This window comes from Lutra lutra, chromosome 15 (genome assembly GCF_902655055.1).
Source record: "Lutra lutra chromosome 15, mLutLut1.2, whole genome shotgun sequence".
In the NCBI taxonomy this organism is placed as follows: domain Eukaryota; kingdom Metazoa; phylum Chordata; class Mammalia; order Carnivora; family Mustelidae; genus Lutra; species Lutra lutra.
The window spans coordinates 32816083-32840644 of NC_062292.1; the positions used below are offsets into that span (position 1 = coordinate 32816083).

Here is a 24562-nt window from a genome sequence, read left to right on the forward strand (position 1 = left end):
AATAGAATAGAAATTTATTTTCTCACAGTTCTGGAAGCTAGAAATGCGAAGTCAAAGTGTCTGTAGGGCCATGTTCTCCCTGAAGGCTGTAGGAGAGAATCTGTTCCATTACTTTCTCTTAGCTTCTGCTCTTGCTGGTAATCCTTGGCATTCCTTGGCTTGAAGACACACCCTCCTCAATCTCGGCATAGGTAGAGAACACCTGGTTTTCTCTCTCTGTGTTTGGCTCTTCTCTTTTTATAAGGACATTAGTCCTACTGGATTAAGTATGACCCCATCTTAACTAATTATACCCACAACAACCCCGTTTCCAAATAAGGTCACATTCTGAGGTTCTGAGAAAGACATGAATTTGGAGGGGACACTGCTCAACCCAATACAGGAGGCTTCTCAAATGAGTAGCAAATGGCTTCTGTCTTCAGGAAGATGTAGCACCTACTGTAGTTGGGAAAACTGTAGTGCAAAGCAGTGTGTTCAGTTGGTGATGGACACAGAATACCATGGACACATCGAGGGGTGAGTGATTGGTTGTGACTCCAGGGTAGTCATGAAAGGCTTTAGGGTAGAGGTAGTGGCGGACCTGAAGGATAACAGTGTACTAGCTGGTAGAGAGGGGAGGCTGGGCCTTCTGTGTTGAGGGTCTCGTATGAGCAGGCACAGAGGTGCAAGTGTGCATCCCCTGTGCGAGATGCTCCAGACATCTGGAGTGTATGGCTGGAGGACAGCAGGACTGTGGGTCATGGTTGCCTGTGTTGAGTGGCCATTGGGAGGCGATGGAAAGGGGAAGAGGGATGAAGTGCAGGTGAAACAGAAGAAGAAAGGTAATGGAGGCCCAGTGACTCCTGTTCATGAATGATAGCTAGAATGGGGTCTTAGAGATGTTGTGGTTAAAGGGGAGTTCGAGGAGAAGCTGAATGGAGCTCCTGGAAGGCATCACTGGACTCAGAGGGCTGGACGGGATGACGTCTGCACTCCCTCTCAGCAGTCACGCTCTATGACCATTAGGTGGAAGTGTCTCTCACTAATATTTTGCCTCTTTCCCTGGTTATGACCCTCTTGCTTCCTCTCTTTTTCTTCCTATCAAGACTCTTTCCCATGCCAGGCACTGGTGCCACAACAGTGAACAAGAAAACAAGGACAGCATCATTTTAATCTCCTCCCTGTGGCATTAGCACAGGAGTATGTAGTAGGTTTTCTTTAAATGTTGCTTTGAATTAAATATGAGTGAGGAAAAAGGACAAGGCAGTTTTGCCCTGGGTAATAAGTTCTGCTTCAGAGTAGAACTGCTTTGAAAGATGATCTCAGGAACCTCCTTATGAGCAGGTGGAGAGTAGGTGGTTGCTTACATGTGTTTGATTTCTGAGTCATCAGAAAGGCTCCTTTGCCTCCCAAAATATCTGCTTCACCCAGGCTGTGGGTACTTTTAATTCCACTATTGGAGGTTGTTTTCTCTGTTGAAATGCAGATATCCTCTGGAGAGAGGATATCCATTTACCCTTATCAGTCTTTTGTACCTTAATATGGGGGGGGGGGTTCTTAGCATTTCCTGCATGGCAGGTTTTTAAGAAAAACATATGGAGGGAAAAGGGGACACAGGAGAGGAGTACTGGACATGCCAAGTCCATACTGGACTTCATCAGAGTGAGCAGTTTGGATAAGCTGACCCTGGGGATGTAGTCCATTGGCCTCTAAGAATACACTATTATTTATTTGCTTGTGTATGTTGGACAAGAAGTGATTCTTTCTTTTTTTTTTTTTTTAAGATTTTTTAATTTATTTATTTGGAAGACAGAGATCACAACTAGGCAGAGAGGCAGTCAGGGGGAGGGGGAAGCAGGCTCTTTGCCGAGCAGAGAGCCCGATGTGGGGCTCAATCCCAGGACCCCGAGATCATGACCCAAGCCAAAGGCAGAGGCCTAACCCAAAGAGCCACCCAGGCACCCCAAGAAGTGATTATTTCTGTTCTAAGTTTTATGGCTACAAAACTGTTGTTTATTTGTTTTATTTTTTAAAAAGTGCAATAAATCCCACCTCCCCCACCCTCACCTTAACAAAAATAATTTGTGTGGCAGCCTGATCTGTGGTCTTTTTTTAAAAATTATGTTCAGTTAGCCACTGTAGAGTACATAATTAGTTTTTGATGTGGTGTTCAGTGATTCATTAGTTAAGTATAACACCCAGTGCTCATCACAGCAGGTGCCCTCCTCAATAGCTATGACCCTGTTACCTCCTCCTCCCACACTCCTCTCCTCTGAAACCCCCACATTGTTTCTTGGGGTCCGTTGCCTCTCGTGATTCATCTCCCTCTCTGATTTTCTCCCCATTTGGATTTCCCTGCCTTCCCCTGTTGTTCTGCCTGCTATTGTTTATATTCCATGTATGAGTGAAACCATATAATTGTCTTTCTCTGCTTGACTTCCTTCACTTAACATAATCCCCTCCAGTTCCATCCATGTCGATGCAAATGGTGGGTATTCATCCTTTCCGACAGCTGAGTAATATTCCATTGTGTACATCAACCACATTTTCTTTATCCATTCATGACCTGTTGAAGGGCATCTCGGCTCTTTCCACAGTTTGGCGATTTTGGACATCACTGCTATGAAGGTGGCCCTTCTTTTCACTACATCTGTATCTTTGGGGTAAATACCTAGTAGTGCAGTTGCTGGGTCGTAGGGTAGCTCTATTCTTAACATCTTGAGGAACCTCCATATTGTTTTCCAGAATGGCTGCACCAACTTGCATTCCCACGAACAGTGTAAGAGGGTTCTCGTTTCTCCATATCCTCTCCAACATTTGTTGTTTCCTGCCTTGTTAATTTTTACCATTCTAACCAGTGTAAGGTGGTATCTTCTTGGGGTTTTGATTTGTATTTCCGTGATGGCTAGTGATGATGAGCATTTTTTTATGTGTCTGTTAGCCGTTTATATGATCTGTAGTCTTTACTGAAAAGGCTATGCTACATATGGTCTGTGTGTTTGCATGTCAGGGAAGGCTAATAATGGCTACTCCACCAAATATTCCCTGAATTTTCAGTGGCTTATTTCAGAGGTTTTAGTGTTCATTCATATCATAATATGATTCACATTGATTGGTGGGGACAGGGTATTCCATCCACATAATCTTTCAGGGACCCAGGCTTCTTCCATGCTCTATGTCCCCGTCTTTAATACTTGGCTTCAGGATCTCACTAGACTCATCTGGAAGGCATGCCAAGGGGAAGAGAAAGCACATTCACTTTTAACTGCCTTGGCTTAGAAATGACACACATTTCGCCTCATAGCCATTGCTGAGAAGGGTCTCAGAGACCCACCCAGATGGGAAGAGGCTGGGAGATGTAGTTTAGCTGGGTACCCAGGAAGAGGAAGCAGCCTTGGTGAGTCTCTGGCACAGGCTTGTTAGAAAGCATGTACACATTTTCCTTCTGTCTGTAACATAACTGACCCTTGGGGGTTCTTATTAAGGGAATGGGGGACAAGAGACATGGGCAGTGACCTGGAAGCTCTCCAGTGTTTAGAATAGTGTAAAGTGATTGATTCTAGTTGGTGAATGGCATCATCCTGCCGTTGGATTATTGCTGGGTGTGAGGGAGACCGAAGTTATGGTGCCAAGAAGTATTTCTGTTTTTGTGCTTGTTTGTTTGCTTGCTAATTGATGAAAGAACAACTAATGGAAATCTCCCTTTCCTACACCTTGGAATCACTTTGGAATAGGAATTTTGTGATTCTGAATGCACTGACTTCTGTGATGTTAGCATTTCCTCTAGTCCACTTCCCTCATTATCTAGATGAGACAGGCAATCGAATTGCCCAAACTTATATAGTAAGTTAGTGGTTTACTTGGATCTCAAACCCTGTTTCCTAGATTTCTACTCTGATGTTCTTTTCTGTACCAGTATTGCCCCGGGAGGGTCTGCAGGATGGCCGGAGGCTTGACCAGCTGAAATCAGAAGCTTCCTTCTAGCTCTGAGATTCCTTGACTGATTATGTTTAATATATGGTGTCTGATTGTATAATCCCTGACTTCACAGGAGTGATGTAGCTTCAAAGAATTTACAACTTTCCTGAGAAAACAAAATCTTAGTTCTTTATTTTCTCAGCTGTTTCTTTAGTTCATTTTTATCTTTTTTTAAAAAAGCTGTTTGTTTTTAAATATATGTATTTTTCTAACTATAAAAGTAATAATTTCAATTATAGAAATTAAATAAATCTATTCAAATGTAACAAAAATATATACAAATATAACCAAAAAATTTCCTGGAATTCTGTAACTTGACAATGCAGTGGTAACCACTATCAGTGTTTTACATTTCTCTCCATGTGCTTCCTAGCCATTCTTTGAACACATAATACTTGCATATTATGTATAGTATAATTAGAATGAAATATTATACAATATGAAATAAATACCATACAACTCTTAAAATATTTCATATTACTTAGTATGAAATATTACATAACCCTTAAAATTGTTTTAAAATAGTAACAATATGAAAAATGCTCACATATATTTGTATTCTTATCACAATAATTAGAATAAATTAGAAATAAAGTTCTAATTTTGTCTTTTTTGTTTTGTTATCTGCCTTTTAATGGAAGTAGAAAAAAGCAAATAGAAATCTCCCTTTCATATATCTTGGAATAAAATTCTAATTGTATTGTAATAACTACACAAATGTGTATGAGCATTTCTCAATATTGTGACTTATTTTAAAATATTTTTTTAAAGGCTTGCATACCTTGCATCTTGTGGAAATACGCTATGCTGAAGCAAACAGCCCAGGTGGGGAGGAGGCAAGGAGTAGTAGTATTTTTGGTTCTTGGCCCTAATGCTCCGCTCCTCTTCTCCCAGGGCATCAGCAGCTTGTTTAGCTCACTGAAGGTCGTTCGGCTGCTTCGTCTGGGGCGAGTGGCCCGTAAGCTGGACCACTACATTGAGTATGGAGCTGCTGTGCTGGTCTTGCTGGTGTGTGTGTTTGGGCTAGCTGCTCACTGGATGGCCTGCATTTGGTACAGCATCGGGGACTACGAGATTTTTGATGAAGACACCAAGACCATCCGTAACAATAGCTGGCTCTACCAACTGGCGATGGACATTGGCACCCCTTACCAGTTTAACGGGTCTGGCTCAGGGAAGTGGGAAGGTGGTCCCAGCAAGAATTCTGTCTACATCTCCTCGTTGTATTTCACTATGACCAGTCTTACCAGCGTGGGCTTTGGCAACATTGCCCCATCCACAGACATCGAGAAGATCTTTGCAGTGGCCATCATGATGATTGGCTGTAAGTATGACAGTTGCTGGGGCTGGGTGGGGGATGGGCAGGAGGCATACTGTTTGGAGGTCTCTTCCATTGGCTGGAAATAGGGTCATGACTCCAGTGCTAGCAGGATGAGGATCAGGATCAATGTAATAATTTAAAACAAGAAACACTTTTTTTTTTATAAGATGAGTTTATGGTTTTCCTGATAAAGCATTGCTGCAAGGTGTTTACTGCAAAGAAATTTAGAAAATACAAAAGAGCATGAAGTGTAAAATCGAGACCAACTATAATTCTGCCTATCAGAGATGACTATTATTACCTTGGGCCTCTCCCTTACAGATTACTTTCCACATAGACACAGGTTTTTATAAAGTTAGAATAAGATCATGTTATATATACAACTTGGTAACCTGCTTGCTCATAGAACAGTGAACTGTGAGTCTTTCTGTGTCAAATTGAACATAGCTCTAGACCTCCACAGCCCCATAGGGTACCAGGAAAAGCATGTATGAAAAAAATGTGAGCTCTCTCATTAATTATCTTTTATACTGATTACATGATGAAAAAACAATATCTTTATATAATGGGTTAAGTAAGATATTATAATTAATTTCATGTTTCTTTTTTATTTTTATATGTGGCTCCTAGGAATATTTTTATTGCATTTTCTATTTTTCCTGCATTTTAAAAAATTTAATTTAATTTAATTTTTTGGTGTGTGTTCCAAAATTCATTCTTTATACACCACACCCAGTGCTCCATGCAATATGTGCCCTCCTTAATACCCACCACCAGGCTCACCCAACCCCCCACCCTCCTCCTCTCCAAAACCCTCAGTTCATTTCTCAGAGTCCACAGTCTCTCATGGTTTGTCTCCCCCATTTTTGATGTCTACTTGATGATTAAGAAATTTCCCAAATCCAAAAAACAAACCCCCGCCCCCAAAACCCACACAGGATGAAAAGGCTCCTGTTCAGTTGAGAAGTAATGGGTTATTGGATTAACTTAACTGGACTGAAAAACAAAAACAACCTTAGTTCTTGAGGAAGGTGCTTAAATCTGTCACTTACCCATGGACCATTGTGTAGCTGTTGCTAATGGTGGGTCTGGGAACAGCCTTGGCCTAGAAACCATTGAGAAATCTTCACTGGAGGGAATCCTTGGGAGAAGTAGACCTTACTGGGCTGAGGAAAGTATATGCATTTGAATGGCCCGGACTCACTTTGAACCTGCCAAGTGCACCCTGTTGGTACTTCAACAACAAATGGCAACATGGGCGAGGACAGTCCTCCCATGAAGCCTCAAGTGTGGACAGGAGTCTGGTTACACACAATGAAGCTGGGCTCTGGTTATAGCAACCAGAGACTGTTCTGTTCCTTGTGTTCCCTCAGAGTGGAGTTGATATCAATTGTTAAATTAACCAGGGAATTCCAAGATCAGGAAACCTAAGGTGTCAGTTTGCCTTACTTTGTCCAACCTCCCAGGGATCCAGCATCCCCCTCTGCAAATGGGCTTTATGACCCCCCAGTTGTCCCACTGGCTGCTTGCCTCCTCCTTTTCTGTAACCAGCTCATCGTGTCTGATATGGGTCTTCATGCGAGCCCTCTCTGCAAGGCACAGAGCTTGGCTCTGAGTAGTCACTGCATGTGTCTAGGTGTAATTAATTTGTGGGAAGTGTGTGCTGATGGAGCTTTGGGATTTACTTCTGACTTTCAAATGGGTCTTAATAGAGATGATTGCCTGTCCATGGGAAGCAGCGTTAAGTATCTGTGGGTGGCTAATTGCTTTAGCTTAATTAGAACTTGAGGTGCTTTCTCATGTAGTGTAGAAGGATTTAAGACCTTTGCTCTTCTAGGACAATTTCAGCCTTAACAGCACTAGTTTTCTAGGTAGTGCTTACAGCATTTTTGTGAGCCATGGGGCATGAGATAAGCAGCCATATGTGCTGTGCTCTGGGCCCAATTTCTGTCTCTAAGAAGGGGAGAGGAGACATTTTGTTAATCGAAATACTTCATTAAATGCATTGCAGGAAATTTGCTGCAAGTGGTCAGTTAGGAAGCGGGCCCCATGTCATGGGGTCTTCAAGGCTTTCAGATACGAGGTAAATTATTTGCAACTTTTTACTTGGAAGAAAAGAAAAGAATGGCTTTGGGTGGCAAATAATAAAGATAAGTGCAGGTGGCTGGGTGGCTCAGTCGGTTGAGTGTCTAACTCTTGATTTTGGCTCAATTCGTGACTGCAGGGTCTTGGGATCGAGCCCCACGTCAGTGGGGTCTGCTTGTCCTTCTCCCCCTTCCTCATCCCCACTCACGTGTGCGAGTGCACATGCACTTACTCTCTCTCGCTCTCAAATAAATAAATACAATCTTAAAAAAAAAAAAAAGATAAGTTTGTTTTTCCAAATCCATTCTTCTACGGAGAGCATGACTTCCTGGGTATAATCTCCAAGGAAAACCTCAAATGATTATTATCACCTTTTTTATCTACCTTCTCAGATCTTTATGATATTTCCATTTCTTTTTTAAAAAAGTGTAATAGTACACAGGCAGTCATCTCTGCATTATGCAACCAAGTGTGATGTTTAGGTAGGCAAGCCTGCTTCACTGTAACCCCATTTCCCAAACACTCATTATGTGCCAGGTTCTGTGACGAGTGCTCCATACATGGATTCTGCTGCTCAGAACCACTCTGTGCTTAGAGATTATTATCACCGGCTTGTAAGGAAATGGACCCAGTAAAGGTAACTTCCTTCCCAAGAACATAGGGCTGGTAAGCAGGAGAGACAGGCTTTGGACCCAGGACCCTCTGAATTAGAAGCCAGGTCTTCCTGTGGAGCCCACGTGTGGTCGTATGGTCTGAGAACACAGACGGCCAGCCTGAGGCCCTGACTCACCGCCACCCTGAAAATTCTCTCTGTCCATTTTCACAAGCCAACATTTCCTGCAGTAGAAAGTCTTGTATGCTTGTTGTTGTTATTTTAATTTAAGAATAAGATTACGATACAGGCTCAGGGCACCAGGTGCCTTGGAAATCAGCCATTTTTCATCAATCTGTCACTTAACAGTTACAGCTGTTCCACTTTCCATGTGACATGTCTGACAAACGGTTGTGCTAACAACAAAGTTATTGCGCTCCGTGTAATGTGATGGCAATTATCCTCATAAACACACATTCTAAGCAACCTTTGTTCAGGACAACTGCTGTTGTCATACTGGGCTTATGGAGCTCTCTGCTATCCTGCGTTGCTTGTGTGTGCACATGTGCACAGATGTACCCTTACTGTGTGCTCACGGGGGTGGGCTGATGCCAGAACTGGGGTCTGGGGGAGTGGGGGGCATGGACCACAGCCTGCCTTTGTGCCAAGGGGTCATGCTGCTCCCTGGCCAGTCACCCTAGCAGTCAGGCCCCAGGAATCCTCAAGGAGTACAGAGAGAACAAAAGCCAAGTGGGCTTTCTGAAGTAATGGTATTTTGTGAATTTTCCTTCTTGGCATTGAGGCTTACATGTGTTGATAATAGTATTTCTTTGGGGGCAGCTGGGTGGCTCAGCCATTAAGGGTCTGCCTTCGGCTCAGGTCATGATCTAAGGGTCCTGGGATCAAGCCCCGCATCGGGCTCCCTGCTTGGCGGGAAGCCTACTTCTCCCTCTCCCACTCCCCCTGCTTGTGTTCCTGCTCTCGCTATCTCTCTCTGTCAAACAAATAAATAAAATCTTTTAAAAATACAGTATTTCTTAGAAATTGAAGAACACACAAAAAGATGGAAGACAATTCCATGCTCTTGGATCGGAAGAATAAATTAAACATTGTTAAAATGTCTATACTGCCTAGAGCAATCTATACTTTTAATGCCATTCCGATCAAAATTCCACTGGTATTTTTCAAAGAGCTGGAGTAAATAATCCTAAAATTTGTATGGAATCAGAAGGATCCCGAATTGCTAAGGAAATGTTGAAAACCAAAAATAAAACTGGTGGCATCACGTTACCTGATTTCAAGCTTTACTACAAAGCGGTGATCACCAAGACAGCGTGGTACTGGCATATAAACAGACACATAGACCAGTGGAACAGACTAGAGAGCCCAGATATGGACCCTCAACTCTATGGTCAAATAATCTTCGACAAAGCAGGAAAAAATATACAGCAGAAAAAAGTCTCTTCAATAAATGGTGCTGGGAATACTGGACAGCTATATGTAGAAGAATGAAACTCGACCATTCTCTTACACCGTACACAAAGATAAACTCAAAATGGATAAAAGACCTCAACCTGAGACAGGAATCCATCAGAATCCTAGAGGAGAACATAGGCAGTAACCTCTTCGATATCAGCCACAGCAACTTCTTTCAAGATATGTCTCCAAAGGCAAAGGAAACAAAAGCGAAAATGAACTTTTGGGACTTCATCAAGATCAAAAGCTTCTGCACAGCAAAGGAAAGAGGCAACAAAACAAAGAGGCAACCCACGGAATGGGAGAAGATATTCGCAAATGACAGTACAGACAAAAGGTTGATATCCAGGATCTATAAAGAACTCCTGAAACTCAACACGCACAAAACAGACAATCATATCAAAAAATGGGCAGAAGATATGAACAGACACTTCTCCGATGAAGACATACAAATGGCTATCAGACACATGAAAAAATGTTCATCATCACTAGCCATCAGGGAGATTCAAATTAAAACCACATTGAGATACCACCTTACACCAGTTAGAATGGCCAAAATTAGCAAGACAGGAAACAATGTGTGTTGGAGAGGATGTGGAGAGAAGGGAACCCTCTTACACTGTTGGTGGGAATGCAAGTTGGTGCAGCCACTTTGGAGAACAGTGTGCAGATTCCTCAAGAAATTAAAAATAGAGCTTCCCTATGACCCTGCCATTGCACCACTGGGTATTTACCCCAAAGATACAGATGTAGTGAAAAGAAGGGCCGTCTGTACCCCCAATGTTTATAGCAACAATGGCCACGGTCGCAAACTGTGGAAAGAACCAAGATGCCCTTCAACGGACGAATGGATAAGGAAGATGTGATCAATATACACTATGGAGTATTATGCCTCCATCAGAAAGGATGAATACCCAACTTTTGTAGCAACATGGACGGGACTGGAAGACATTATGCTGAGTGAAATAAGTCAAGCAGAGAGAGTCAATTATCATATGGTTTCACTTATTTGTGGAGCATAACAAATACCATGGAGGACATGGGGAGATGGAGAGGAGAAGGGAGTTGAGGGAAATTGGAAGGGGAGGTGAACCATGAGAGACTATGGACTCTGAAAAACAACCTGAGGGTTTTGAAGGGGTGGAGGGTGGGAGGTTGGGGGAACCAGATGGTGGGTATTAGGGAGGGCACGTATTGCATGGAGCACTGGGTGTGGTGCAAAAACAATGAATACTGTTAGCTGAAAAGAAATTTTAAAAAAATAGTATTTCTTGGCTATTCTACAGCAGTGTATTAAATAATATAGATTATCCAGACATCTTCTGTTGATTCTCATCTCTGCTCTCTGGCACCAAATATCTCCTTATAACTTGGCTAGTTCCCCAGAGAATGCAGGAACACTATTCTCAAGCTTGCTCACCTTTCTCAGTTCTGGTAAAAAGTTGCAGGAGCACCTGGGAGGCTCAGTCCATGAAGCATCTGACTCTTGGTTTCAGCTCTGGTCAGGATCTCAGGGTCCTGAGATTGAGCCCCACATCAGGTCCCGGTCTTGGGGTGATGAGATGGAGCCCTGTGTTGGGCTCTATGCTCAGTGGGAAGTCTGCTTGAGATTCTCTCTCTCCTCCCCCCTGCTCTTTCTCTCTTTCAAATAGATAAAAATCTTTAAAAAAGAGAAAGTTGCAATAGGAAGAGGCTCAAACTATTGGCTAAAATGAGTTTTTATGATTTGCTATGGATATAGGTGACCTATGATGTCCCATTTCTAGTCTGGCATCTTGACCCAGGCCGGGGCGAGCCAGCCCCCACCCTGGTCTCCCTGCCTTCTTCAGGTGGGTCTTTGGTCTCCTGCAAGGGCTTGCCCTGAGGTGAGGTGAATGGACTCCTTACATCTTTTGCATGTCTCCTGTGTGCTGACGGTTCTGAAAGGATCACAAGGCCGTCCTAGCCCTCTGGGTGACACCTGGGAGACGACGTCCTCCATTCAGCAGCACCTACTGAGTGCCTGCCCAGCAGACCCCCAGCTGTGTGCCAAGGACACATGCACTGTAGGTGGCACTTTCAGGGATTGTGAGGTCTGAAGAAGATGGAGGCAGTGGGAGGAACAGAGACAGGTCCCATCACCCAGCAGCTGGTGACTGAGGCCTGGAGATGGAGCTGCCACTGTGGGCCAGACCTTGCCCAGGCCTCTGAGGGATCCCTCAAAGGAGGAAGGATTGTCTGTAGGAAAGAGTCTTTTTATCTGGAATGTCTCAGACTAGGGACACGACCCTGTCTTGGGGAGCTCTCCAAAGAGAATTTGATGGTGAGAAGACAGTTTCCATTTTCCTAATATGGGTTTTTGCACTTTTCTGATTCTTTCCTCATAATGTCATTGCTGTCATCCTGTCATTATAATTAAGCCACATTCATTTCCTTTCCCTCTGATAATGGCAGGGGGTCTAGACATTGTACTTCTACCCTACACACTCTCCACCCCTCCACCCTTCCTTCCCCCTCCCCCCCCACCCCTGCCCCGAAAATCAGTCTCCTACCTCAGCACTGCACACCTGTCTCTTTGGATTCATTTCTCCCTTGCCAATTCCCCCCACCTCAGCTCCTCAAAACCACAGCAGAATGTCAGTGCTGAAGGGACCCTGGAAGTCTCCATTTGCCCCACAGCAGCCCTCCTTCTAGTTCTTCTGCTGAGCCAGCTCTCCTCCTGGTCACTGTTTCGGTCAAGCTCCCCCTGAGCCCAGGAGATACCTGAGAGTAACTGGGCTCACCACTGGTGGCTTCTGTATATCACCTTCTCTCCTGGGGAAGGGACACTGGTGACCTGCACACCAGGACATTTGACCCCACTGCTTCACCCACATGCAGTAGGCTTCGTGGCTTCCTTTCAGCTGAAAGTTTTATTTGCAAGCAAATAGGGGCTTTCCCTGCCTCCTTTGTGATCTTTCTCAAACATTTCTTCTTTCTTTCCATTTCACCTTTTTTGAATATACTTTTTTGCATTCTATACCAATATTGTGGTTTTTCAAAAATGAGATGGCACACATCTCCCTGGAGGCTGTAAATATACTCTTGGGAGACTTCAAACACATAGTAGACTCTCAGTAAATATTTATGGATTTGTTGATTCTGAGCAGTCGAGGAGACTCCAGAGTTTTGGAAGTAGTCTTTAGTCCCATTGGCAAACTTTATGAGTTAGGATATGGGTTCTGCTGCTGGACAGAGACAGAGAATAATAGTAGCATCAACAAGGGATATGTTTCCTACAAGGTTGGGGGTAGTCTGGAGGCTTAGCTGTCATGGGAGACTCAGATGACTCTGGTGTCTTCAGCACGTGACTTCCATATCAGGATCCCATATGGCTGTTCCTGCTTCAGCCCTATTTTCGTTTTCTGGAAAGTAGAAAGAACGGGAAGGGAAAGACTAGGAAGTTGTACCATATTATCTGTTTCATATCTCATTGGCTGGAACTTGATAAGCTGGACACACCTAGCTGCAAAGGAGGTTGGGAAATGTAGTCTTTATTCTGGGTAGTCATGGGCTCAGGTGGAAGACTAACATAGACAAGGAGACCAGCTGTTGGAGAGCAAAGCAGTCTGTGCCTCAGCTTTCCTCCATCTCCTCGTCTCCCTTCTGTTGATACCAGTAAACGTTATAGACATTCCCTGTTGGAACTTCATCCCTGAACTGCTGGTTGAAAGACTTTGGTTCAAGTCCTGGGTCAGCTCTGTGCTTTGGGTTATACCCTTGAATTCCTGCAGGTTAAGGGTAAGAGGCTCTCCTTGCATCTCACTTAGTCTTGTGAGAACTAAATGAGATCATGATGTAGCATAGCTCTTTGAAAGAGCTGAAAATTTTACATTCACATGTTGTGATTTTGTTGTTGTTAGTCACAGTGATTATTTCTTGTTCTTCTCAGTGAATTTTTTCCTTTCCTGTTCTTAGGGGAAAAAAAAATCATTCCCTCCTTCTCAGGAGCTGTTTAGTTTTGTCTTTGGTTTATGTTTATGTAGGAAATAGGGCACTGTCCAGAATGCTATGGGAGAAGGAGCCAGTCTTTTCTCATTTTTTTCTTAAGAGGTTTTTTCTTAGCTGGTAAATCTGGTTATTTTTTTCCTTTAGAAACTGATTTAAAAAAAAAAATCTGCTTGCCACTGTGCACTTCACATGGGTATCCCCATCCCTGACACAGCCTCTAGCTACTTTCTGTCTTCTCCATCCCTGTCTGCCCCCCACCTCCAGAAGACTCTCTCTGGATACTCCCTCCCAGTTTTCAACCCATAGCTATCTTCACACTCCCTAAGGCTAGTGGACTCTGCTTGGGGTTTATTCACTTGCACTTAGACTTCACACTGCTCTTTAAATATTCTTGTGACTTCCTAGTTATCTTTCTTGTCTTGTGTATATTTTGTTACTTCCTCTGAAACTCTCAGCTTCTGGAAGGCAGGGCCTGTGTGTCTCCCTTGCCTTCCTCTTTTCCTTTGGGCCTGGGTGTGTGCTTTGACCATGGGAAAGAACATGAGCTTTAGAGCTGGGCTGTTCTGGTTTTCAAACCCACCTTTACTCCTGATTAGTGCTTTCTCCTTTGGGAGGTTACTCAGCTGACAAGGGAGGCTCCAGGCCCTTCGGGGCCAAGTTTGGAGATGGGAAAGTGAAATGCCCTGTCTTTAGCAAAGTACTTCTCACATGAGTTGTTCAAACAGTGGCAGTTCTCTCCCTGGCCCCTGCCTTGGTCCCTCTCTTCCTACACATCTCTTGGGCTCACTAAGCAGTGATATTTCTCAACCATTTATTGGTCCTTCAGGTGTGCTCTACTTTGAGAGAATTGGAACTTGCCTAGAGGATCAGGTGCGTTGCACTGTTTAAGTGCAGGTCACCAAAATACATGTATATGGATGTAAGTTTCTTTTGCTATAAAGTTTCTTAAAAAAAAAAATTGTACTGACTTCAGAGCAAGTTAGAGGAAACTCTTTAAAAAAAGAGAAAATGATTTTGTGTGGTTGGAAGGCCTCCCAGGCATCATTGCCCAGACCAGACTGGCAGGATCTTCACTGTACAGGAAATAGTATCATGAGCAATGAAAGTGCCCTCTGGAGGAGGAGAGAAGGGGCTAGAAACACTGGTGCACTGAGCACCCAAAGTGAGCCTGGTATCATGCTGGGAACTGTCTCTTACCCAGTAACATCAAACAAGGCTTCATTATCCTTGTTTTGCAGCTAAGAATACTTAGGTTCAGAGGCATGAAGTAACGAGATCACAGGTTAAGCGGGGGCTGAACTGAGTTTTGAACCCAGTTTTATCTAACAGCAAAGTTTCACTTTGTTTTGTTGGTATTGTTGCTGCTTATTTTGGAATATGGGAGCAGAAAATGTTCTCTTTGGTGTGTGTGGTGTTGGGAGGCAGGGAAAAGAGCTGGGGAGAGAGGGGGCTGTGGAAAGATTGCAGAGAGGAGGTGCTGTCCTTGGAATCCTTCTCTGTTATTTTGAATTTTAATTATAGTGACAAAATATCCGATTACGTGTGTTGTGAGAAGATATTACCCTTGTTCATAGCTGGATTACTGTACATGAGGAGAAGAATTTATAACAAAAGTCTTAGATGCTAGGGAGCTCTTCCAAGGGGAAACCAACTGGATGAAGGGTATTGTTTCAGACCTTAGAGATGCCCACGTCATTTGCGAAATTTCCTCCTTTTTGAAAATACAATTTCCTTCCAAGTGAAAATGGTCATGTGGAGCTGTTGCTATAATTCTTTTTTTTTTTTTTTTTTTTTTTTTTTTTTTAAGAGAAGGAGAGAGAGGGTAGGGGAGCGACAGAGGGAGAAGGAGAGAGAGAATCCCAAGCAGGCTCCACACTCAGCATGGAGCTTGACACGGGGCGCAATCCCACAACCCTGAGATCATGACCTGAGCCTAAATCAAGAGTCAGATGCTTAACCGACTGAGCCACCCAGGCACTCCTGTAATCAAGTCTTTTGCTTCTGTTTTGCTTTTGTGTCTCTCTTGCCTTTGCAACCTTCCATGTTCCACGGGATCGATCTTCCCCATTTTTTAGATAAGGAAGTTGTGGAGTCACTTGCTGTAGGTCCTATAGCCAGTTAGAAGCAGAGCTGAGCTCCAGCCCAGATCAGTGCCCTCTGCTCAGTGTTTTCCCTTCTTCCAAATCAGCATGCTAGCTGCTGGTATCCTAGCCACAGGTCATAGGTTCTGGTGGCGGGGCCCTTGATGGGACATCCTCAAAGCTTGATGAGAAGAAGTGAAGGTGGGGAAAGAATGGGTAAATCTTCCATTTTGCTCAAAGCAAAGGAACTTGATTCATCAAGCTTCACACCTCTTTGTTGCTTTTTATCAAGCCTTTACTGGGGCTCTCAGCAGCTGGGCTTATGACTCCAGACAGCTAGAGCGAAATCACACAGAGGAGAACATCATTTTCCAGAGGAGGAAAGCCCACCAGGGAACTATGAAGTATGGTCCCTGAGAAAACAAGTATCAGAGTCACCTGTCAATTCCCTGGAACCCCAGTCAGTCGGCAGTTTACTGGACGTTCATGTAACAACCAATTTTCAAGCATCTGCCATGTGCCAGATACTGTGTAAGTCCTGTTGATGGAGCAGTGGGTAAGCCTGCTACACGCTGTGCTCTCACATTGCTTGTGGTCTGCTGGGGGAGCTGGGACTTGTTGTGGAGTGAGGTGAGTCTCTGCTAAAGGAAGGGTAGCTTGTTACGGGAATAGGGGCAGGGGCCCTTCACCCAGCCGGGGTCAAGGAGTATAACAAGGCATTCACACCCCATTTATTTGGGCAGAGCCCTGGGAAGACATCATCCATTCCTGAGTTTGCTTATAATCTTGTTTGGAAAATACAAAGTAGGAAAGACTTTCCAGCAGGAAAGACCATGGGAAGCTGGAAAGTAGTGCAGTAGTCCCCCATCCCCACCTCCTCCACCTCGCTGTCTGTGGAAGACACATTCCAAAACTCCTAGTAGATGCCTTCAACTGCAGATTGTACCAAACCCTATGTGTACTATTTTTGCCCATGCAAAACTATGCTAAAGCTTCTTTTCTAAATTAGGCGCAGTAAAGATTGACAACAACTAATAATAAAATAGAACAATTGGGGTGTCTGGGTGGCTCAGTCAGTTAAGCAGCTGCCTTTGGTTCAGGTCATGATCCCAGGGTCCTGGGATGAAGTCTGGCATCAGGCTCCCTGCTCAATGGGCAGTCTCCTTCTTCCTCTCTTTCTCCCCCAGATTGTGCTCTCTCTTTCTCTCTTCCTTGTTCTCTTTCCTCAAATAAACAAATAAAATCTCTTAATAAATTTTTAAAAAATAGAACAATTATAACAATATCTTGTACTAAAAGTTAAGTGAAGGTGGTCTCTCTCTCTCTCAAAATATCTTACTGTGCTGTGCTTACATCACAATTTCTTGTGATGACAGGAGGTGGTGAAATGCCCGTGTAATAAAATGAAGTGAGGGGAATGATGTGACCTAGTATTAGGCTACTACTGTTGACCTTCTGAAACAGAGAAAGGATCCTTAGCTTCCAGGCTGTGACTGACCATGGGTCGCTGGAACCACGGGTCAGGAGGGGTGGGATTGTGGCCACTGTAGATGTTTGGGGAATAGCAATCCGGCCAGTTTCTGTGTCCAGACTTCTGGAAGGACAGTGATCTTTTTTGTAAAGTGGAGATGAGAGTGGCATTAAAGAAGAGAAATTTTACTGGCCGGTGAATAAGAGGTAGGATCTGCAGGGCTTACAGAGATGCTAGGTAAAAACTGTACTAATAGTGAGCTACCCAACATGCACTGTGTATAGAACCCTTCATACATGCACTTCTTGGGCTTTCCTGGCACTCTGTGTCATAGGTGTTTTTATCCCAGATTTACAGGTGAGGAGGCTGGAGCATAGAGCATTTAGTTATATTCCCCTGGCTCAACCTCTTGGGACTGGTGGGGTCAGAATTCAAACCCAGATCTCTGGCCCCCAAGTTCATTGTCCCTCCACCATCTGTGCTTCCTTCCCAGTCATTGGCAGTGGTAAGAAGGGCCCTGAGGACACCAGTGACATAGCTTGGAGCAGAAGGCTACCAAGAAAACAGCCAGCATCCCTTCCTGCCAAACACTCATCCAAGAGGGGCCGAGTGCCTGCTCTGTGCCTCCTGGCCCATCAGCATCTTTGTCTCCCTCCTGCATTGGGCTTGTGCTTAGGGACCACCTCCAGCCAGCTGTTAATGTGCCAAAAGCCTGGGATGGCGACAAATTGCAGTGAGGCTAATTGACTGCATTTCTTGAACACCCAGATCTCAATCTTTCAGTCTACCCTTTAGAAAAATCATTGCCATGCAGACTTTATTTTTTTACTTGGAGGACATCCTCTGTGATTTCTGGATTAAATGGCAGCTAGTTAAGCTAAAGATGCCACAGCCATGATTCTGGCCAGCTTGTTCCCATCCAAGCCTGTCCCCTTTTCCTAGACAGCCCCCTTTTCAATCAACACTCCTCAGAAAGGAGACTAACTCCAAAATGAGGCTGGTTTCTGAGGGCTGTCTCCATTGCTGACGAAACCAGTTAAGCTGCACGTGCAACTGACATTGGATCAGGAGGATGGTTTTAATTTCTAAAGTTATCATACTGTAGACTGTCCATGGGAGCAGGAGAGATAAGCGCGGGCACGAATCCTGGCTCCATTACTTAATAGTCGAGTGAACAAGCTACTTAATTCCCAAGGCTGTGTCTTCATCTGTAGCATACCAATGCAGTGACATCCACAAAAGTGAAAATTCTCCCCTTTCAGAGCCCTCCTTTCTGCCTGGTGCCAAGCCCGGAGCCCCAGATGGCCTGTCGGTTGATGTTGATGCCGTTCTTACAGCGCCCTTGGTCTGCACTGTTGGTTCAGCAGCTTGGCAGGGGACTTGGGTGGGCATTGGCTGGGGTGTAGAGGCTGGAGGAGGTGTGCAAAGGCGGTGACAGAATAGGGCCAGCACAGTGCTCTGCCTACAGAAGAGCTCGATAGGGTTTGCTGGTGGAACTAAATATCAAGAAGACAATTTGTAGTGAGGCTGCCACAGACGAGATGCTGTCAGGGACAGCTCTGCCAGTCGTCACCAGTGACTTTGTAAGACTCAAAAATGTTTCCATTTTCACTCTTCCCCATTGTGGTCCTCGATGTGTATGAGAGCGAGAATAATTTTAGCTCTCATCCGCGAGAGGTCTGGCTCTGAATCATAGCTACATGGTGATAAAAACCCACTGTTGCCACAAGAAAGCTTGGCAGAGAGAGGGGTCTTGGTGCGAAGAGCAAAATGACAGAGCTGAAAAAGAAAATCAAATAGATGAGAAATCACCAGTGAGTTCTGCAGAGCTGTGGGTTACTTGTAGGGCTAACCCTGTTCAGAAGGGCCCCTTTGTTCCTCCCTGGGCATGAGAAGAGGAGTTGGGCTGGGCTGGAACGGGGGTGATGGCAAAGCCAGAGCCGGGGGGAGAACTCTGTCTTCCTGATCGTAACCCCAGATCTGAGGGCCAGGTCTCTCCTTAGAGCTCCCTGGGTTAGGTATGAGGGAAGCAGAACACACCCCTTGGAATAACAAGAGTAAAATCTGAAGGGTCCTTGCAAAGCAGGGCATTAACAGGCATCTTAACAGTTCTGCAGAGACAGTACACAGTAGGGGGACTCTCGGGCTGTGGGACTGCCTGTCCGTTTAGCCTTGCCAAGCAGCAAGCAGGAAGGTGGGGGAAGTGGAAGAAGCCATAGGTTCTCTCCTGGTTGTCATTTTGATTCAATCCCTCCTGGGAACTCAGGTGTTTAATTACACTGAGCTGTGCTCGCACGCCTGCACTGGAGGCCTTGGCTGCCATCCAGTGCCTTGAGTGGAAGGATTTCTTAGCAAGAACCTTTCTGGACATCCAGTGGAACGTGGGATTTGAACTTGCCATCTTTGCTTCTTTCTCTCTCCTCCCACAAATATTCATTAAACCCCTACTGTGTGCCAGCCACTTAGAAATGGTATATGGACAGTTGAATAATCAGCCATTCTTTGTCTGTGATAATTAACTAGATCTCCAATTATGTTATTGGCACTCATAGAATTTTGGAGTTGGGAAGGACCTCAAGATGTCGTCAAGGTCCCGTACTTGTTAGATCTTGACTCCCTTCTCCTGAGGTTTGAACAGCCCATGGAATAAGACCATTCCATTTCCAGATAAGTTCAAGGGTAAGAATTTCCTTTTTATATAAAACTAAAATTCCCTCCCTATGGATTACATCTTCTTTTCTTGCCTTTTTACTCCTGGGCCTTCATGGGACAAATCTAGCTTTTCTTTTGCACAATGATGCTTCAAGTATTTGAAAACCATTATTTCTGCCTAGAGGCTTTACCTCTCCAAGATTAATAAAAAACAGCTTCGTCCGTGTGGTTCTGAGAATTTTTTGGTGGTGATCTCTTTTCTTTTTCCTTTGTCCTTGTATCTCTCACAAGAGACCCAGGACTAAACTCTATTTTCTTTCTGTGGTTTGGTCAGAGCATAACTGAGTAGGACTCTTGCTTCCCTCACTTTGAAATCACATTTATAGATTGGAAGAGCATCAGAATGAGAAGGGTCTTAGAGATCACCTGTCCTAACAACATCATTGTGAAGGTGAACAGATGAGATCTGGAGGGAAGTGGCTCAGCTAGTTCGTGGCAGAGCAAGAAAAAGACTTAAGTCTCCCCAAACCCCAGTCCTTTAAGGTTTGAGTACTTTCCATCACTCCTCACCACATCTCTACATCTCTCTGGATTGCTCTTAATTCAAATTTGTATTTTTGACTACTACATCATACTGTTGATTAAAATTCACTGGCCCCAGCTAGTCTTAACTTATTTTATAGATTCTACTATGAACGATGTTTCTACCATCTTCTTTTCCAGTTGGCTTTTTGGATCCAAGTCTGTGATTTGACATTTCTCCAGATCTGTTTCCCCCATTTCCCTTGGCTGCACCGATCTGGGAATATGGTCATGGAACAAATCACAGTAGTAGGAAGAGAACAATGACTCCTTTTTCTGTTGCTTTAAAGCAAGACCATTAGAACCTAACTTATGGTTTAAGGGGTATTCGTGATCTCATGTTGACTCAGGAGAGGCCATTGATGCTCTCTTCTTCCACCTAGTAGTATCCCCTTTCTTTCCCTGTGCAGTCCTATCACTTACCATTGTGAACCCCGCCATCCTGGGCTATGGACATTTTTCTCTATCAAAGTGCTGATGTTACTCCTGTGTGACCCAGAATGACACAGAGAAGCTCTCTCCTCTATTCCAGTGTGGGCGAAATGCCCTTCTCTTACCAGTGCTAAACCCTGGCATCTGGACAGAACAGGATCACATCGTGCTGCCAGTTACAGAACACTTTGATCTGACTCTTGAGTTTGGACTAGAAGACACGATGTGCTGCTGTACTCTCTCTTTCCTGCTCTCACAGAGTCTCACCTATCCCAGCGCTCATAGACAAAGCTCGTTCTTGGTAAGCATCTTTACATGGAGAAACCATAGTTCCGCCATTGTTTGCTTTTGCAGTTGGCTCTTTGGACTCAACTCCATGACTGCGGGTAGGGTGAGTCTTTCCCCAATGGCTACAACTTGGCCCTGGGAGGGCTATTGTTCTCTAGGTACTTAGAGGTCTTATCTGGGAAGCGGCCATTTGTTTCCTGCACCACTCTCATCTGAACCGCTCATGGGGCCTCATATATAAATAAGTTGCAACTTTTTGCCCCCATATGCATGGAACTAGCTTTGGCCAAGTTACAGTTTTAGATTTATTTTTATGATTTCTTTGATTGTCAGATAACATTCTGTTGGTTGCCTTTTCATTCTTTAGATTTTATTTATTTATTTACTTATTTATTTATACCGAGTGGGAGGAGGGGCAGAGAGAGAGGGAGAGAGAAATCTCAAGCAGACTTTGCACTGAGCACGGTGCCCAACACGGGGCTTGATCTCACCACCCTGAGATCATGACTTGAGCCAAAATCAAGAGTTGGGTGCTTCCCTGCAGGCACTCTGCCTATTCATTTTCTTGATGGTGTCCTTTGCACAAAGTTTTTAATTTTGATGAAGTCCCAATTACCTGGGGTTTTTTGTTGTGGCTTGTGTTTTTGCTGTGTTAAAGGATGGCACTCTTTAATCTGCCCTCTTGGCTATTACCTCCCTTGCCAAAAGTTATCCATGAATTTGATCAACACATTTTCCATCTGAGGTGTTCTTCTGGCTTTTTCATCATTTGTTCATGGTCCATTGTGTAAAAGCAATATATGTTCTAGAAACCCTCCCTTTCTCCCACTACTTCAGAACCTTGCAGGGGACTTCGTAATCTATGAGGGAAGGGATCAGAGTGAATACAAGGAAGGTATGGAATTAAGAGCAAGGTATGTAGCTCATAAATCCATAGATTTATTATAGACAGGAAATACTAGTTTGTGAATTTCACTGGGTTTGTCTTCTTTGTAGTGAAGGGAGTCATTGGAGACGGTTATGAAAATCTCTTAATTTTTCTGGGATACTGCTAAGAGCTGGAGCCAAGACCATCGTTGTGGGGAGTGACAATCAGCACTGTTCTCCGGTGGGTTTTCCTAGGTGTCACCTGAGTCTGGGAGGAGGCATGTGGTGCCGAAGAGTGGTGCCTGACCTGGCAGCATCTTGTCATCAGGTCCCCCGGCTCCATGACCTCCATGATGCTCTGGCATCCCAAAATGGCTGCTCCTCATCCCATATTAAACCACTGACCTGCTTTTCACAGTCAGCTCAGCCCTAGAGACCAGGCTATTTCTAATACCCAGGCTCTGAAACTGAGCATGAGGCTTGGGGCAGGGAGAACTCTCACATGAGGTCACATGCTGACCTTTGCACCATGAGCCCAGCTGAAAATAGCACCCTGACTTCTATCTTTGGGAGTTCAGACCAAACTGTGCATTTGTCACCCACATTGCCCCTTTCAACCAGCTGCTCCCCTGAGACCCTGAAACTAGCTGAGAGAAGGGAGTATACAAAAGTGTGAGCGAAAGTGTGCAGGTGAGGTCTGACTGGAGGGAAGTAAGAACTTACATCGGAGCAGGCACATTTGAATTAGGGAGAACGAAAATATTAATTCTAGTTCCCTCCATGGCTATGATGCCTTGCAGCAAATGGAGTGTATTGTACACATTATGCCCCTTAATCCTCATAGTAACACAGTTGAGGAAGTGAGGCGCGGAGTGGCTGACTGGTTTTCCTGACATGGCACAGCCACTGAGTGGAAGAGCCAGGATCACACCTAAGTCTTCTGGGGTGTTCCCTTGGCACCCCACAGCTACCCCTTTGAGAACCCCACAGAGAACAAGGCGAGGCTGAGCCAGTTCCACCTTGTTCTTTGTTCACTGCGATGAAAGACATGAGTCTCACACAGAGCTCTTTTGCTCGCAATAGTACATATGGACACTTTATTATTAGTGAAAGTCTCAGTTTTGTGGACTCGGGGCTGCATGTCAGGAACTGAAGGCTGACTGAGTGTGGAAAGGAGCCAGTGTTCTGCTTTGGGGAGGCATCTGCATCGGCCATTCAGACGCTGGTCAGTCTCAGGGAGCAGCCGGTCTCAGGGCTCCCTGTATATAGAAACACATCGGTACCAGGATGTCTTGCTTGGTTTGCTTTGCTTCCTTCCTTCCTTCCTTTCAGAGAGAAAGAGAGGTAGAGAGGGAGTCTTAAGCAGACTTGACATGGGGCTTGAACTCACAACCCTGAGATCACAACCTGAGCTGAAATCAAGATTCGGACACTTCACTGACTGAGACACCCAGGCGCCTCAGATGTCTTGCTTTTCTGTGTTTGGATTAGTCAAGATAACGGTAGTGTTGCCGGCAATATTAAGAGCTAAGATTTATTGAACACTTATCATGGGCCAGGTCCTCTTAACTCATATGGACTCATTTAATCATCACAGCACTGTGAGATGGGACTATTACCATCATTCCCCTTGTACAGATATGAAAACAGAGGCACTGAAAATCAGCCTCAAGTCAGTTAGGAAGTGGAGGAGCTGGGATTCACAGATTCCAACCGCAGATGTTCCCCTAACTCAGTGTGTGTTGAAGACCTACCCGACACCCAGACCTCTGGGGCCCAGGCCACTTACAGGGTGTGGCTCTCTTCCTGCTCTGCTGATTCTTCACCCCTGCTTCTGCCTCTCTTAAGGGCTGAAGGTGTGGGGAGTTGTGAGGCTACAACTTGGGGTGTCCAGCATGGTGGGGTAGCCCCTCTCATGAAAATAGGCTGTAGAGGTATTCTCCTATTCACCTTGCCTTCCCTTAGCTACTAACTGCCTCTGTGACTTTGAGACGTTCTCAAAGCCAAGGTTTACCTTCTGAGCTTGTTTCCTCATCTGCAAAACAGAGATGATGATGTCTACTTGGCAGGGTGGCTGAGAGGACATAGTGTCTGTGAAATCCCTGACACAGCCTGGCATGTAGTAATTTCCAAATAAATAAGCACTGGGGTTCTTAATCATGATGACTCTTTTCCCTTCTCCTTCTCCTTCCTATCCCCACCCCAGACAGAGATGTGGCTATTGCCCAGTGAGCGCTATCTGCGGGTTCTCTGACCCCACCCCCTCTTTCCAAATTGGTTCAGAGGCCCGTGAAGTGGGAGAAAATGACCCACTCTCACCAGTCCAGTTCCAGAGCCTTCTCCTCTTAACTATGAAATGGCAGGCATTGATCTCTTTTTCAAACTCTTGGTCTTTGGGTTAAATTAAAGAATAGTGCACCAATGGAAATTTCTCCATACCTTCTACTGAGTGTGTCAGCCCTCCCTCCCCAACAAGCCTCTGGAGACTGGAGACAGTAGCCCTGGAGGGTGGGATAGGGAGGAGGGAGGCCTGGGAAGAGGAAAGATACTCTCCTTCTGCATTGTATGCAAGCTTCTGTGACATCACCTTCTTGCTAGGCTCACTCAGCAGCTGCTTTCCCCTTTAATCAGGCTGCTTGCAAAGCTGTTATCTCATTATTTAAATATCCTCTAGTCGAATGTTCTCACATTCATAATTTAATGATCTTAATTATGCATATTAGCTGCCTGCTGACATTCCAAGGTACCTGGGAAGCCAGGAGTTGTGCTTGGAAGTGCTTGTTCCTGGT

At 44.7% G+C, this 24562-nt stretch overlaps 1 protein-coding gene across 1 annotated transcript in view; it reads left to right on the plus strand.

Moving 5' to 3' along the window:
• The window catches only part of KCNH1 (potassium voltage-gated channel subfamily H member 1), a 376496-nt gene that overhangs the window by 153306 nt on the left and 198628 nt on the right, over positions 1-24562 (plus strand). Inside the window, 1 exon segment of the mRNA XM_047705009.1 lies at positions 4852-5281. Coding sequence (XP_047560965.1) covers positions 4852-5281 — 430 coding nt within the window.